The sequence below is a fragment of the Stomoxys calcitrans genome, chromosome 2, assembly GCF_963082655.1.
Source record: "Stomoxys calcitrans chromosome 2, idStoCalc2.1, whole genome shotgun sequence".
NCBI classification, from domain to species: Eukaryota; Metazoa; Arthropoda; class Insecta; order Diptera; family Muscidae; genus Stomoxys; species Stomoxys calcitrans.
In genome coordinates, this window is record NC_081553.1 from 6,062,155 (window position 1) to 6,080,597 (window position 18,443).

Below are 18,443 nucleotides of genomic sequence, written 5' to 3' on the forward strand. Positions count from 1 at the left end.
TTGTTTCTAGTATTAAATCGGTTTTTTATTTCATAATATTAATTTTAACTACGTCTACGTTGACTTTTAGCTACGCCCAGAGAAAAGTTGATACCAAATGTGCCCATTTTAGTATTGAGATTCAGATTGATAGTAAAGCGACACTTTATGGTATAAAAACAATACCGGATGGTATGGATGAAACATATAATGATTAGTACCGTTTGGTACTATCTTTATTAACGAACTGTGCCCATTTTAGTATTGAGATTCAGATTGATAGTAAAGCGACACTTTATGGTATAAAAACAATACCGGATGGTATGGATGAAACATATAATGATTAGTACCGTTTGGTACTATCTTTATTAACGAACTGGTATTGGTTTTAATACCAATACCAGACCGTTATTAGTTTTAGTACCAAATTTTTCCACCCACTAATGAACCAAAAAAAATTTGTAATCTAATTTTATTTCGATTATTAATTACAAAAGGTGACCACCCTCAATTCTTTGAATTCAGCAATTGATTCCATATCCATGTATTCCCAGAAATGATTTTCATATGAATACACCAACCCAGCATTCTTTTTCACACAAGACACTATCATGTTTGAGCAGGCTTTTGCGCTCTCAAATTGTATTAAAATATTTTATTTATTTATTTAACAAATATGCTACATGACGTCCATATTTAAGTACAAAACTCAACAACACTTTGGCTTGATGACAAGAATACTAATGTGACACTGTTAATTCTTAATAGCTTCCTTTGCCTGGTATTTAATTGATACCAAATGGTATAATTGACGCGAACAAAATAATACCAGACGGTATTGACAAAGTACCTTCACTTTTCTAACAGTATAATATGAATATAAAAATCAAAACACAACCTAAATAATAATTTATTCAACTTAAATTGCAAAGAAAAAGAAGAAAAAAGGCGTTAAGTTCGGCCGGGCCGAACTTTGGATAGCTACCTTTCGTCAAGATCAGATGAAAAATACATACCTTATGCCCCATAGCAGCTTTATCTAAATATGTTCCGATTTAGACCAAATACTAATAAGTACAAGTCATTGCTCAATTGCGTATCATAAAATATATAGCTATATCTAAAAATAAACCGATATGAACCATATACGACACGAAAGTCACTGGATTATGCAAATGCAAATTTGCCCATGAACATTCCACTAAGGAACAGTGGCAAACTTCTCAAATATCAATGAGTGCAGTCCTATTCAAGTTTAAGCTCAATGATAAGGGGCCTCCTTTTTATAGCCGAGTCCGAACGGCGTGCCGCAGTGCGACACCTCTTTGAAGAGAAGTTTTACATGGCATAGTACCTCACAAATGTTGCCAGCATTAGGAGGGGAAAACCACCGCTGAAAATTTTTTCTGATGGTTACGCCAGGATTAGAACCCAGGCGTTCAGCGTCATAGGCGGACATGCTAACCTCTGCGCTACGGTGGCCTTGGATTATAAATGCGTCTTTTATGGGGCCAAGACTTAAAATTGAGATATCGGTCTATATGGCAGCTATATCCAAATTTGGACCGATTTGAGCCAAGTTGCAGAAAAATTTTGAAGAGCCTAACACAACTCACTATCCCAAATAAATGCGCCGATATCGGACAATAAATGCGCCTTTTATTGGCCCAAAACCTTAAATGGAGAGATCGGTCTATATGACAGCAATATTCAAATCTGGACCGATCTGAGCCAAATTGAAGAAGGATGTCGAAGAGTTTAACGCTACTCACAGCCCCAAATGTTGGCAAAATCGGACAATATATGCGCCTTTCATGGGCGCAAGACCTTACATCGAGAGATCGGTCTATATGGCAGCTATATCGAAATCTGGACCGATCTGGGCCAAATTGAAGAAAGATGTCGAGGGGTATAACGCAACTCACAGTCCCAAATTTTAGCAAAAATCCGATAATGAATGTGGTTTTTATGGGCCTAAGATCGTAATTCGGCGGATCGGTCTATATGGCAGCTATATCCCAATCTGGTCCGATCTGGCCCAAATTTATGAAGGATGTCGAAGGGCCTAACACAACTAACTGTCCCAAATTTCAGTAAAATCGAATAATAAATGTGGCTTTCATGGGTCTAAGACCCTGAACCGGCGGATCGGTCTATATGGGGGCTATATCAAGACATAGTCCGATATAGTAGATCTGCGAACTTAGCCTGCTTATGGACAGAAAAAGAATCTGTGCAAAGTTTCAGCTCAATATCTCTATTTTTAAAGACTGTAGCGTGATTTCAACAGACAGACGGTGAGACACGGCTGTATCGTCTTAGATTTTTAGGCTGATCGAGAATATATATACTTTATGGGGTCGGAAATGGATATTTCGATGTGTTGCAAACGGAATGACAAAATGAATATACCCCCATCCTTTGGTGGTGGGTATAAAAATATGTTGTGAAAAACATTACGCAGAGAATGTGAAGAAATAGGATGGTCAAATTCCAAACGCAACAAATTGGAGGAAATTGAAGAATGAAAACGTGGTACTATAAAATATAAATGTATTTAATATTATCATGGAAAATGGCGCAAAGGTCGAAAGATAACATATGTGGATCTAGATTTCTTGGCACTGTACGAAATGCTTAGATTGGTATTTATTTCGATTAATTTTAAAAATCTATGTAAATTAATTTCTTTATAATATTCTTTACAGACAATGTCCCCGTCACTGAAGAGAGGTTCATAATGGAAACAATTTTATTGTGTTCCGAAGCTTGGGATCATAAAATAAAATATATATTTATTTGTTTTAGCTATAAATTAAATTTTTTATACGTAACCGAAGCGCAGAGGTTAGCATGTCCACCTATGATTCTACTTGGGTTCGAATCCTGGCAGGAACATCAAAAATTTTTTCAGCGGTTGTTATCCCCTCTTAATGCTGTCGATATTTGTGAGGTATTTTGCCATGTAAAACTTCTCCCCAAAGAGGTATCGCTCTGCGGCAATCCGTTCTGACTCGGCTATAAAAGGGAGGTCCCTTATAATAAATTAAATCGGACATCACTCATTGATTTGTGAGAAGTTTTCCACAGGTCCTTAATGGAATGTTCATGGGCAAATTTGCATATGCAATAAAAATGTTTTTTATTTATCTGAAAATATGAATTATTTATTTTTATTAAAACAGTAAAAAAGTAGCTTAAAAGAAAGGGTAACTTTCAAATAATTGGTTTATGGAGTTAACAACCACTTTAATAGAATTTTTCAGATCATCATAAATCCAAATTGTTAATCAATAACGCAAATTAATTAAGAAATCTGTATATTCAATTAAAAAATTTGTTAAAATCAAATACAATTACGAATTTCTCAATTAACTTTTAATTTTTTGGTAGAAGAAATGATCATAAGATCAACACTGAACAACTCTGAAGATAGATTCCACTTTCTTGGGATATAAGGGATATATCCGAGCAGTATCAAAGAATTTGGCCTATCATCGGGTGGCAGAATAAATAATATTAATAGCTATTTTTTGTCCGTGCAATTTACTGCGGAAAGAAGAGATTAGCTTCAAACATAATCCTAGACAAATGTTCAGATTGTCTCTCCATTGAGAAGCTCGTACCAATTGTGTCACATCACACCTTTAATGGTACACAGTATACAATATTACCTTACTGTTCGTAAGTCATTTGCCACATGCTGTGTGCCTCAAAACTGTTGGAGATGAGATGTTGTATGGCAATTACTTACAATTTAGTTAAATGACAACAACATCATGCCACAATAGCAGCAGCATAACACACAACTGGCAATAACAGCGTTGATGCAGCAGCATCTCGCTCAATAGCAATGAGGGGAGTCGCAGGCACTCATCATCAGCAACGGCAACAACAATAACAACAGCCCCATATAGATGAACAACAAAAGAAAACTATAAACTAAGCACAACAGCAACAGCAACAGCAAAAAAACATCCATGATCGACCATTGAATCGGACTCCATTGTTGTGTTTACGTCAAGTTGTAGTGCCCAGAGTTCATTGGCCCGTTTGGCGAGGGGTCAATAGCAATGTGTTGTAGATTTTGCCTGGATGCTAGAAGACACGAGGAGCAGGAGCTGCTTGAGATGGCTGTCGCCATTGCTGCTGCTGCTGCTGATAGTAGAAGGCAATGTAGCAATCATCAGTGGCAGTCTCAACAGCCAACAACAATAGAAAGCATCGACGATATAAAATTTACTTCACTAGAGCTGGGGAGGCGAGGAAAATCAGGCATTAGCTGCACTTGGACTCTCTTAACGTCCTTACTGCACACAAGGCCTCTATGGCATTAGGACTGGTACCCGTTTCGCCATACTACCATTACCATCCCCTCATCGTCATCGACTGCAACTTGAAACGTGCAATTATGGGATACAAGAAAGTACTACAACCAGTACTTGATGTTCTGATGTTGTAATAGACCATGAGGAGTATAGTGGCAGACCAAGTATAACCCAAAAGCGACAATACACGTTCATCGCATTATGTCCCGCTCTTTCACCAGCCATCTCCGGGTGTTGCAATGCATCCACTATATGCCACAACATCAACCAAAACCAAAGCCAGGTTTTCAATAGTTTGCTCGTCGTCGAAGACTGGAAAAAATGCATTTGCAATCAATGCATCACAGCCAAAGCATGCATCCCAGTCCAGAAGTGCATTTTGCCAAACCAGACCAAAGCTCAGTGCAAGGAAGGCAAGGAAGAAGTGAAACTAGTTTTTGCGTTGCACAAAATGCATCCTAAATTATACCTTACGGGGGGAACCAGCGGCACTCTACAGAAGGCAAAGTTGGCAAGGAAAATTTCTAGAGTATCTTAGATGAGAATGTCCGTATCCTCTATCTGGTTTACCAAACTTTGTTAATATTTCTTCTCTTTATTGCTATAATTGCATTGGTTTTCCATTTTGCTCTTCCTTCTTGCCGACTATAAGTTTCTCAAGTGTTATTGTTTATTATAGTCATTCGTCCAATTATAACTATGTAGCTCTGCAGATTTAATTTTTCACTTCAGGCCCCTTATGGCAGTTTCGTGCTATAATTATTAGTTGAACATAAAATTTCAAAAGAAAGAGGTATTTTATCTAGTGCGACGATAGGGACTCTACTATTGGCTAAACCCAAATCTCTGTGGGAGTACATGAGTGTAATGAAATCAGGGCTGTTATCCATTGTTCGGAGCCTTGCAAGAATATGCTTTAATGGTATATGCCACCTAAGACTGTCCAATTTAAGCGAAGCACTTTGAACTTTTTTCGTTAGCTTTTACTTTACTTTAACTGGCTATGACAGAACATTTTCCCATTAGCCGAATTTAGTATAGCATTCCAAGCGCCTCGATCTTTTGCGCTCCTTCTATAATATCTGACATCAAGTTTTGAGGTGTCTCTCACCACTTGATCTTTCCATCAGGCTTTTGGCCGTCCCGGTTTGCGTACCATCGTGATCGCTATCAAAATACTTCTGCTGGAGCTTCATTATTCATTCTGAAAACAAGGCATAGCTAACGCAACCGTTATATCTCGATACATTTAACTATGCTAACGTCACACAGTGGCGCGGTTTAAGTTTTTTCGAAAAATCAATCTTTTGAACCGAATAAGATATTTGAATAATTTGAACGGCATATGACAGGTAAGTGTTCAGCCTGTAAAATGAAAAGGGTTTATCAAAGTCAACATTTCCGGAAAAATGGTAACTAAATGAAGTACATTATTTCGTCATTTTTGGATTTTTAATATATTAAAATTATCATCCAAAACTAAAAAAAACAATTATCTTTTTTTTCAATTTTTATTATAATTGGTAATTTAGTTTGGTTTTCGGAAATACTAAATTGTGAAGCGAATAACTTTTGTGCAATCTTTTTCTTTTTAATATTCGCCAAATTTGGTAACATTTTCAATGGTACAATCAGTTTTGCAATTAGTAAAGAAATAGTGCCACAATTCCAAAGAAGACCACGATATCTCCACTTAAATCTAAAAAAAAAATTAATTATTTACTCCAATATCGCATACAAAGTTATAGATATTTGAGACATCTATGCATGGATTTTTTGCAAAAAGAATCATAACGATCGGCCTGTAAATGCCTATTTGGCAGAACTTCAAAATTTTAAATTCTGGGGGTGACCTACATTCACGCCTCATGTCAACAATTGTCAGAAACCATCTCCACATTCACCATGTCAAGTTTTGTGCAGATATTCTTATCCGTTCAAATGTTATAGAATTATGCCAAGGATTTCGCGATCTTTAAGGGGCATTCGAAGAACGTCTTTTGAAAATATTACGAGGGTTATTTTGGGTATATTTTTTAATTTTCCATCAAATTTGAAAAATATTGAAAAATGGGTAATGTTTAAAAAGTGATTTATCTGAAGAATCAAATATATATAATAAATTGTAATCTACTGCTTAATACTTTTCATTTGAGTGCCATGTTGATATGAACTTCGAATATATCTGTTTAGGGGAGTTTTGGGGTTGCGGGGCCCGCTGGGTACTTGGACCCACATTTTAATACCACGTTCGTTTGCTGTTCTCCGATGCCTTTCTTTGATACACTTGTTATGCCCATCGGACCACTTTCGGATATGGCTGGCGTTTTTGGGGTAAGGGGGAGGATCCGCTTCCACCTAATATCTAAATTTATATATGATATGTTTCCTTCCAGACAAACGTACACAATCTATAAAAATTTTAAGAGAATCGGTTCAGCCAAGTATCATATAGTTGTAATGGGTCTAATGGCGTTTTTGAGGGGTGGCGTGACCCCCAATACTTCGTTCTGATTTTCTTTGTCAGATTCGAAATCTACTCCCGAATACCTTTCATGTGAGCCCCACACTGAAACGAACGTCCAATATGTCTCTTTGAGGGAGTTTTGAGGTTGGGGCGGCCTGATGGGTACTTAGACTCGAATTTTAATAACATATTCGTTTTCTACTCTCCAATACCTTTCATTTAATACATATATTGTCTCGATCGGTCCACTTTTGATTTTGGGTTGTGTTTTTGGCATTAGGGGACCCTCCCCCGCCGTCCGATGTCGAAAAATTATATAGTCTATGTTTCCTTCCAGACGACCCTACACTATATGCGAAAATTTCGAGAAAATTGGTTCTGCCGTTTTTCAGTCTATACGGAACATACAAACCGAGTCCCATATATCCGTGATTGGCTGATGTGCCCATATTCCATATGGTCAGTATTCGTAATGTACTCCCGAATACCTTCCATTTTAGTTCCATATTGTCATGATCGTCAAATAAACCAATTTTAAGGGGTTTTGGGGCATGGGCGGCCCCCAAGGCGACCCAACTTTTAAATTGTACTCTTCTTTTGAATACCTTTCATTTGAATCCCACATTGTTCCGATCGGTCCATTTTATTTTTGGGTAGTACTTTTGGGGTAAGGTGGACGCTCCACCGCTCCCCCTTCCTATATCACAAAATTATATAGCTTATGTTGCCTTCCAGACCAACCTACACAATCTGTGAAAATTTCAAGGTAATCGGTTCAGTCGTTTTTGAGTCTGTATAACAAACAAACAAACCGACAAACAAACAAACACAAATTGAATTTTATATATAGGAAGATATCCTTCCATAGACAAAAAAAAATTACAAACCCTAAACTAGTTTTCGAGATATAACACTTGAAATCCTACCAAAATATCTAAAAATTGTGTTTTTTTTTCGAAAAAAGGTCAACTTTGAACGGCCGTATCTCCTAAACTAAAAACTGACATTTTTGTGGGTGGCATTTTTGAAATCGTTGGAATGTTTTACAAAAGATAGGTTCTTTCAAACTTTCGTATGCGCACATTAAAATTTAGATTTTTGCCACCTGTTACCTCTGTCCGCGCCATAGTGGCTTATGCGACGCCGATACACTCCACTAATGCAAACTGCTCTGAAAATTGTACGAAGAATCTTTATCTCAAACACTTCAAGTACCCTTGCCTCGGGACCATATAACAACACAGGTACTATCAGTGTCTTGTATAGTGTAATCTTCGTCTGTCGGGAGTTGGCGTTGTTTCTAAACTGTCTACTCAATCCAAAGTAGCATCTGTTTGCCAGTATTATTCTTCGCTTTATTTCAAAACTGGTGTCATTCGCTTCAGTTACGGCAGTGCCGGGGTACGCAAAGTTGCTGATTATCTCTAAGATATGGCTCCCAATATTCTCCATTTTTTTATCTGCTTGTACAAGGTTGTACAAGGCGTTTTGGGAGTTGATACCATCCATATTTTTTCATGAACACATTTCCAAATTCCAAATTTTTCACTTTGCAAAAAGGAAATATATATTAATTCGACAATATTGGAGTAGAGTCACGAATGATTGTCACATTGTCGACCTATGCCGAGTGCTCTGATCCCTCAGTAATCTCCGTTTCTGTACATTTGATAATCATAAACAAACATGTTGTTTGTGCCAGATTTTAGCTACCAAACAAACGGGCGCTGCTGTACTCTTACTGCTGTCTGTGTAGGCTCTGTGCAAATGTGCAACATGAGGAAAGCTTTAAAGAAACTGCATCATTGCATCTTTCTTCCTTAAGGGGCAAATGCATCTGAAAATGCAGTTGCCAGTTGGTAAGAGACTTGTGTGGAGAGTTCTTTACTTTTATGGATAACACAGAGTTCTCCCTGTATAGTGCAGTTGCAACAGCATCGTCTTACATGTAAGATAATCTGCTGCATTTCATGTTTCATGCGTTCTCCATCTTTGTAGGTTTCCCCCTCTTCGTTGGCTTTGAATTATGGGCTAAGCATTGTGAAAAGGCAAAAAAAAAGAAAACCTGTTGTTTACTGGGGTTTTGGCACTGTTAGAGTAACTTCAAACTCTTTTCTCCCTCAGAACCAGGGATACTGAACTAAGCTGAAAAATCTTTGCCAACCCCCATCATCACACATCATACTTGTTTGGGATAGGTTGAAGCCATTTCTCTTGAAGGCAAGCCCCTCAACCTTTGCCTGAAACTGTCCCATTTTGGTTTGTTGAGTTCCTGAGTAGGCATTTCAAATTCAATCATTAGTATTTGATGCTCTATTTCCCAATTAGCCAATTTCCAAGTTGCCACAACCATTTCAGATACATCGCTTGTCTGTTTGTCGATGATGTTCACTTTTGGGGCTTTGATAATATCAAAACGCCCGTTAATTTTGAATTTGTGGAATATTTCTGTAATTGCTCTCCGTAACACGCATGGCTATGGAACGCATCCCAGATGTCAGTGGCTGATGCAAGTGAAGCAAGTTGTCACTGATAATTGTGGATGATGGCTGTCTATCTTGCTGTCGCTGTTGTTGCATTGCTGGAATATTATCGTCAATTTCATGGTAAGATGAATTCGTGTTAACTGTGTATACATGTTAGCATGTGATCAGATGTGCAGTTTTTTTTTGTTTCCACATTGCAAACTTAAAGCGGCATTGCCGATAAGATTTTGAAACAGTTCCAGAGCACGAGTCGTAGTTTTTCTTATTATTCATAAGGTTCATTCTCTTTGCCATTCTTTGATGTTGTTAGAGTAGTACTTATGATATCACAGCTCAAACGTATCCAAAAGTAGATGGCAAGCCGAAACATGTCGCAACTGAACAAAACAGTACAAAATTTTAGCCAAATCGGATAGTAAGTACGCTTTCCGGAGGCTCCTCAAGTCAAGATCCCAGATCGGTTTAAAAGGAAGCTATATTAGGTTATGGATCGATTTGAATCCTATTTGGCACAGTTGTTAGAAGTCATAACAAAACACGTCATGTTCAGCCAAATCGGATATGAATTGCGCCCTCAAGAAGTCAAGATTCAAGATCGGTTTATATGGCAGCTATATAAAGTTATGAACCGATTTAAACCATACTTAGCTCAGTTATTGGAAGTCATAACTAAACACGTTCTCCATCATGGGATAGGGGTATACTAATTTCGTCATTCTGTTTGTAACACCTCGTAATATGCGTCTGAGACCCCATAAAGTTTATATATTCTTGATCGTCATATCATTTTAAGTCGATCTAGCCATGTCCGTCCGTCCGTCTGTCTGCCTGTCGAAAGCACGCTAACTTTCAAAGGAGTAAAGCTAGCCGCCTGAAATTTTACACAAATACTTTTTGTTAGTGTAGTTCGGTTGGGATTGTAAATGGGCCAAATCGGTCCATGTTTTGATATAGCTGCCATATAAACCGATCTTGAATCTTGACTTCTAGAGGGCGCAATTCTCGTCCAGTTTGACTGAAATTTTGCACGTAGTGTTTTGGTATTACTTCCAACAACTGCGCTGAGTATGATTCAAATCGGTTTATAATCTGGTATAGCTGTCATATAAACCGATCTTGGACCTTGACTTCTTGAGCCAATAGAGCGCGGAATTCTCATCCGATTTGGCTGAAATTTTGCATGAGGTGTTTTGTTATGACTTCCAATAACTGTGCTATGTATGGTGCAAATCAGTGCATAACCTGATATAGCTGCCATATAAACCGATCTTGACTTCTTGAGCCACTAGAGGCTGCAATTCTTATCCGATTTGGCTGAAATTTTGCATGCGGTGTTTTGTTAAGACTTCTAAAAACTGTGTCGAATATGGTTCAAATCGATCCATAACCTGATATAGCACCCATATAAACCGATCTGGGATCTTGACTTCTTGAGCCTCCAGAGGGCGTAATTATTATCAGATTTGGCTGAAATTGTGTACAACGGCTTCTACCATGACCCTCAATATACGTGTCAAATATGGTCCCAATCGGTCTATAGCTTAATACAGCTTCCATATAAACCGATCTCGCTGCTTTACATCTTGAGCCCCTAAAGGGTGCAATTCTTACTCGAATTGGCTGAAATTTTACACTATGGCTTCTACTATGATCTTCAACATTCAATTTAATTATGGTCCGAATCGGACCTTAACTTGACTTTCTTTTATCCTTGTTCACCTTAAAAGAGATATCGCGAAAAGAACTCAACAAATGCGATCTATGGGGGAGGGTATATAAGATTCGGCCCAGCCGAGCTTAGCACGCTTTTAATTGTTCTTTTTCATTCTTTTAGAAAATATAATTCTTCGCCCTAAACATTTCTATGAGTGCAAGACATGTTTAAACAGTGTTCAAGAGGATAGGGTAACAGAATCGGTAAATATCATAAACATCAGCTGCACCAAGACATACATATATATTTATGTCACCAGATTTTCTGATCAGCAAATCGAACTGATGAAGTTCTGAACTTACGCCACCCAAATTTAAGGCTACTTCGAATAGATCATCAAGAACAAAAATAACGATTAATGTTATAAGATATTGGAAAATCATAAAAATCCAAAAAAATTGGCTAAAGCCAAAAGACTCTAATGTTCGAAATTAATTTGAGGTCACGTCATTAAAAATATGATAAATGAATTTGGGCGGATTACTAACTATGCTATGGTACACCACTCCTTAAGGAAGTCACACACTTTTTCTCAGAATCTTCAATGATGAGTTGGTCCTGCTAACATTGTCCGCCGTTATGTCTTTTTCCCCCTTTTCTTTTTCGAAATGTTGCCAATTTCTTTGGGCACTCTTCTTCTGTGTTATGAATCATTGCTGCCACAGAGAATTCCTTGCCAAGAATGTCTTCAAAAATTGCCCCATTTGGTGCTGGTGATGAAGCCACCATGCCGATACCGATAAACGACTGACAATCACTCCTAAACGTTTAGTTTGGCGCTTTTTCCCTTAGTCTGAAGGGAAATAAAGCACATGACTCACAGGTAGATGAATGACGCAAACTTTGGTTATAATCATTAAATAACGCATCCACATGAGTACGGGAGGAACAATGATTGGACGATATTTGCAACCATGACAACTTCAACAATGGGATATGAGGGACAGAAAACTCTATACCGGAAGCATGCATGGATTCCAGAAATGCTAAAATGTTGCTGTTGTTCTTCTTCACAGCGAGGAAAGGTAAACGGGAACAGGCCCAGGGAGACAACCTATCTGTCTAGCCATGGCTGGATGGGCGCACAAAATTCAGTTTTCATGTAAGCAGGGTAATGAGTACAAAGAATCACAGCATAAAAACAATGACGTGGTCCGAGCTTGGTACTCTGCCCATATGCAAATTTTAGTGGTCATTTTGTTTCACAGGAAACCCTGTGGAACATCTACCGATGTTTCTTACCCTGTTATACATTTGGGTTCTAGTCTATGGGCTAAAAAAGGCTTATCTCTTTTGCGTAAAAACTAATTAAAGCGAGGAAGTGAGTTTTTGAGTTGTTGTAGGAGTCTGGAGGCCATATACCAGATGATTGAAATAATTGTATGCCAAGTTTTTCTAATATGGCCGGCAGGCAACAACATGGACAATGATGGCAGTGGCGATGGTCTTTTGCCTTCTACTCCTACGAGTGGTCGCTTGATGATCACCCTCTAAAGAGTTGCCATAATGGTATTTTTGGAAAAAGTTCCGTAGTTCAATATAATAAAAAAATTAAAAAAAGATGAATTAAAATAAAATAGAAAAATATAATCTTATATATAAAAATCAATTTGTGTTTGTCTGTAGGTTTGTTTGTATGTTTGTTTGTTTGTATGTTTGTGTGTTCCTTATAGACTCAGAAACGGCTGAACCGATTTTCTTGAAATTTTCACAGATGGTGCATAATGATCCCGTGGTGGAAATAGGGTACTAAATTTTTTGATATCTGAAGGGGGGCGGACCCTCCCCCACATTGAAATTTACATTACATTGAAATTTGGTCTGGAAGGAAACACAGGCTATATAATTTTTTGATATCGGGAAGGGGCGGACCCTCCCCCTTACCCTAAAAGTACTACCCAAAAATAAAAGTGGACTGATCGGGACAATATGGGATTCAAATGAAAGGTATTCAAGAGTATAGTACGAATTTCATAATAAAAGTTGGGTCCAAGTAACTGGGGCCGTCCTATCCCCAAAACCCCTTAAAATAGGTTTATTTGATGATCATGAGAATATAGGACTCAAATAAAAGGTATTCGGGAGTAGATTATGGTCAGGAAGCAGGAATAGACTTTATAATTTTTTGATAACGGAAGGGGGCGGACCCTCCACCGTTACCCCAAAAACACCTCCTAAAATCAAAAGTGGACCGCTAAGGACAATATGGGTATCAAATGAAAAGTATGCAGGAGTAGATAACAAATCAGGCATACAAATTCATGTCGAAGTGTAGGGGGTCACCCCACCACCACAAAATCGCCCAAAATGGGCACATTAGCCAATCACGGATATATGGGACTCGTTCTGTTTGTTCCGTATAGACTGAAAAACGTCAGAACCGATTTTCTCGAAATTTTCGCATATTGTGTAAGTTGGTCTGGAAGGAAACATAGGCTACATAATTTTTCCGTATGCCAAAAACACAACCAAAATCAAAAGTAGACCGATCGGGACAGTATAGCTATCAAATGAAAGGTATTGGAGACCAGAAAACGAATTTGGTATTCAAATTTGGGTCCAAGTACCCAGCGGGCCCCCTCCCCAAACCCAAAACTCCTCTAAACAGATATATTCGAAGTTCATGTCAATATGGGACTCAAATGAAAAGTATTAGGCAGTAGATTACAAATATGGCACAAAACTTTAGGTCCAAGTAATGGGAGGTCGCACACCCCCAAATGGGCATATTAGCCCAGCATGGCTATATGGGTCTCAAATGAAAGGTATTAGGAAGTAGATTACGAATATGACATAAAAATTTGCGTTATTTGGGTTATTTGACCCGTTATGACAATATGGGACGCAAATGAAAGGTATTCGAGAGTAGAGTTTTGGTGTACGCCTTAAAGCACCCCTAAACTGAACTTTATTTCCGTTGGGAATAAAGAACGAATTTGATATCTATTTTCAGTGCAAAATGCCGGTGGCCGCCCCTGCTTCAAAACACCATCCAAATGGTTTATATATACCGGCAATATGGGGCCCGAATTAAAGGGATTTGGAAGTGCAGCACAAATTTGATATCCATATTTGAATCAAAATGTCTGAGGTGCCATCCCTCCCCTAATGAGAACATTACCCTTAGGAAGAACATTACCGCCAGGAACCGAGAAGGGGCAATTTCTCACACATCAATGAGTGCTTTCCAATTCAAGTTTAAACTCAATGATAAGGGACCCTTTTTTATAGCCGAGTCCGAACGGCGTCCCGCAGTGCGACACCTCTTTGAGTAAAATTTTTTAACTGACCATGCATGGCATTGTACCTCGCAAATGTCGCCAACATTAAGGGGAGATAAACACCGCTTTGTCCGATGTTCTCGCCAGGATTTGAACGCGTTTTGCGGCATAGGCTGCAATGGCACGAATTCGATATCCGCATACAAGGCAAGGTGTCTCCACCCTAAAAAGATATTACAGAGTTAAAGAAGGCGCAGCGGAGCGGGCCCGGTTCGGCTAGTAAAATAAAAAAGGATAAAATAGTAAATATATTATTTTTATAAGTTCAATTTGGCAGATAGTTCTCTAATGCAGTTATAAACGTCTAAAATAGTTTTAAATTGTGGCAGGTATACGGGGATTTTTTTTTTTTAATTAAAAAAGTTTATTTTTTTATTAAGCTTTTGGCAACACCGCGAACAATTTTATTACCATACACCCAGTCGGAAAAGCCTATTTAGCTGCTGCAAGTAACGTTTCACGGATATCATCGTCACGGATCAGAGGTCAGCACCAAGAGGCTTACTGACTGATTGTTTGTCTTTCTCGCTGCTTTGGTCACAGTTGGTCTGTAATTTTCTCGTCAGTGAATGGCCCACACTCAAAAAAAAATAAAAAAAAGTAATGGGAGTAGTTATGCCAAGATTGTCTGTCGCTTCGCTTCGCTGACCTTTGCAATCACATTGTCAGAGTTTTGGGTGAAAACTGTTGATTGCCGATGTACATTTACAGTGACTTGACTCTTGTTGCTTTTGCCTTTGTCTTCTTCCTCGTTGGATGGGTATGAGCGTCCGTCCGTCCCATAATTTCATGATTCAGAGACAAATTGTTACTTATTTTCGGAGGTCTGTGGGTGTTTCACTTGTAATTGCAGGAGACGGTGTGAAAATAAGAACGACAGCAACAAGCACAAGAAGGCATTTGCGAGGGCGGATTTTCAATGCTTCTCAATTAGTCATAGTTATTAAATATGGGATTTAAGTACTATTTAATTGTGGTTGCCATTATATAGTAAAATGTTGGACCCTTATGGCGTCAAGACCTTTCACTTATTAACTTTCTTTAAATAGCTCTATGGGTAATTGACCTAATCGTGCACTCAATTCTGAATTCAAAACACACACAAATTTAATTAAAAATATATTTGAGCTCAAGGGACAAATCTGTGCTACAAAAAAACCATTACTGTCACAATGTACATACTTACATTATCGTTAATGATAAGGAAATGTTCTTCTTTTCTACAGTCATACGAAAAACATTTATATTTCGAGTTTATTTTGAATGTCCAATAGTCCAGTCGTCCTTGTTTCGCCTTACATTCACTTCAACATTTTATTACCCGATTTTGCTGAAATATGAAACAGTGAGTTTTTCTGAGCCTCACGATATCCGTCCTTAATGTGGTTCAGATCGGTTTATAATTAAATATATCTGCCGAATATTTTGTTCTACAAAATTGAATAGTGACATATATATTATACCACTCAATGTCCATGCCGAATTTGGGTGCTTAAGTTATTCAATTTTCACCGGATTGTGAGGAAATAGGGTTTACATAAATACCCGAGGTGGTGGTTATCCAAAGTTCGGCCCGGCATGTTCGTGTTCATTTGAAGCGACGTATATAGCGAGATCGTTCAACCTAACCTAACCAATTGTTACTTAATTCTCAAAGTACTGTCAGGAACTTTCATTCCCTCAACGAATGAATGTCATACTACTCCAATCCTCGAAATGTGTTTTCATGTTCAATATTTCAGCATTCAATTTCTTTATTTCAATTCGATTTGGTTAAATCTTCAAAAAAACCTCCCTCGTAACGTTGTTTATTCAAATTTTTCTATGAAATAATGGAGGGACCAAAACCACCGCTCATGCCAAATTGTATGATAAAGAATAAGTACGTAATAATTGCAGATAACATCATTAGGATGAACTCATTGTTGAGGGTGAAGAAGCCGAAAACCTTAATTTCCAGATTTTCCACTTTTCGTTGACTCAGGAAGGTTTCCACCTGCAAAACAAAACAAAAGTAAACACAAAAAGCAAAAAAAAAAAAACAGATCTCAATAGAATGACGACAACACACAAAGATGATGATAGCAAACTACCATGGGAACCTACACTTGTATCCCATCTAACATCAATGTCCGAACAGACCACATCCAAATTTAGCTGGTTGACCATTTCCGATTTGTCCACAGTGTCATTGGCGCACATTATCATAAATGCCAAATTGATAATTTTAACAAAAACATAGAGGATCTCAGCAACATGTATGCTGCCATCCTGAATATAATGCCAGATGCAGTGGTTGAGCAGCAGAAAGATGACCATGAAATTGTAGTAGAGATAGTATAGAATGTTCCATTGAAAGAGGCACACAAAGTCCTTGGTGAGTCGGTAGAGACGACAATACAACGAGGATATGTGATCCAATTTATCGGAGTAGTCACAGAGCAGCTTCATTCGGTTGTAGTTGGTCAAGGAGGATCCCACCTGGCTGCTTATTTCGATATGTTTCATATTGGCCAACATGCGACGCAAATGTTTGCCAATGTTGTAGTACATCATGGACAACAAAAGGAATCCCATATAGCAACCATCCAAAACATACATGGAACCTAACCACAGGTATATGCCAATGGCAATGTTGACCGGGGAGTAGATGTTGAGGCCTTCCACATCCAAAATATTTGGCATTTCGTTCACATAGCCCAACAGGGTGATTACCGTTTTGAGCGAGAATAAAGCGACAAATCTTCGGGTCAGCGTAAAGGGAATGCTATCCAGAGCTGCAACTTCCTTGTTAAGTTGGGCAAAGTCATTAATCATTTTATTGAGCTTGGGATCATCACGGATCTTTAGAATGACCAAACCCACGCTGAATACCACCACTGAAATGACTTGAACCAGCGAGAATAGTTGTTCGAAGCTATTGGGTTTTGCGATGAAATTGTGCACCAATTCCGGTATGACATCCCAATAGCCGATAACAATGGCCAACTTGAAAATCGTTGTGACTGCTCTGTAGTACTTGCTCAACGGAATCACTCTGGCCTGTTGCCTATCCCAATAGGCATTTATGATTCCAAGGAAACGGCCATAATTATAGATGCCCAATAGAATGTGACGTGTGCGAGTTTGCTCACGATGCAGTGCTTTGCGTTGATTGGCTAGGGTGACCGATTCAAAGTCTTCCATGGAGTCTACGGAAAGCTTGGCTTCTAATTAATTTTTCTCCTTACTCTTTGTGTTGTTATGAATTACACGGAAGTGTTTGCAGTTAAACTATTTTTGTCTTGTCCGTCCCTGTGTATGGACATCGAGTGTCTGTCTGGCGGAAAATGTCTGTGGCTGCTTTGGATAGTTCAGAGTCACAACTCACTCTGCCGGTAAGGTGTATTGTGCGTGATAACGCTGCCCTGAACACAAGTTATTATTTACATGCACCCTATACACACTCAATACGGACACTGAGTGTATGCGAACTATTTAAAGAGTCTGCTTCATCCGTTTCCTGTGCAAGTTTTCATTCTCGTGCATCATTACAATTACATGAATCAGAGCATGGGAAAAATCTTGTATCAATTACGACACAGATATATGATATGTGCTGCTTGGCCTTTTCAGGGAATGTAGAGAGAATGTTGATTATTTCCTGTAAATGGTCACAACAATAACACACGAATGGAACACTGCTAAGGAACCTTAGAAATTACAAAACCTCATACTCTTTAACAACAAAAACTTCTCCTCCTCCTCCTCTTTATACCATTGATGTATTATAGTTTGCAAAGACCTTTAGAGGAGTTTCTTTTAATAGACTTTAAGCATATTTTCAAATAGTGTGTTACTTGTATCCTGCTGACCAATTCAAAAATATGCCTGTTATTATCGAACTGTAGTTCGAATGTATTTTGTATGTATTTTAAGCGGGCCTTTAGAGAGGGCCTTCATAGGCTTGCATGGAGTGTTAATTACATAATACACGTTAGTTCATTTAATTTAAAAGTTTAGAAAATTAACTTTTACAAATAAAACTAACTTATCGTGAGTATGGATGAAATAATAGTTTATGTCTTTTAAAACAACTGAAAATTGATAGCAAAAATGGTAAAATCGAAAAGCTATGGAAAGTAGCACAAGGATCTATAAATATCTCGATGATTCAAGAGGTCCGTCCTATAAGAACCAAATATATAG

General features: G+C 38.2%; 1 protein-coding gene across 1 annotated transcript; it reads right to left on the minus strand.

The window, feature by feature from the left end:
• Positions 1-9,197: 9,197 nt before the first annotated feature.
• LOC106091491 (gustatory receptor for bitter taste 93a) lies at positions 9,198-17,441 on the minus strand. Its single transcript, XM_013258028.2, has 3 exons — positions 16,362-17,441; positions 16,098-16,251; positions 9,198-9,400 (listed from the first exon to the last, which is right to left on the minus strand). Exons 1-3 carry the CDS (start codon positions 17,439-17,441, stop codon positions 9,198-9,200), a joined length of 1,437 nt encoding a protein of 478 aa, XP_013113482.2.
• Between the last annotated feature and the right edge of the window lie 1,002 nt (positions 17,442-18,443).

Bases quoted from the DNA above. Each gene is read 5' to 3' on its own strand.
- LOC106091491 (XM_013258028.2), bottom strand. From the start codon at position 17,441: ATGGAAGACTTTGAATCGGTCACCCTAGCCAATCAACGCAAAGCACTG. The intron at 16,252-16,361 runs GTAGGTTCCCAT...TTTGTTTTGCAG, and splicing joins ATGTTAGATGGGATACAAGT to GTGGAAACCTTCCTGAGTCA. The intron at 9,401-16,097 runs GTCCCTCCATTA...ATGTATACACAG, and splicing joins TGGCATGAGCGGTGGTTTTG to TTAACACGAATTCATCTTAC.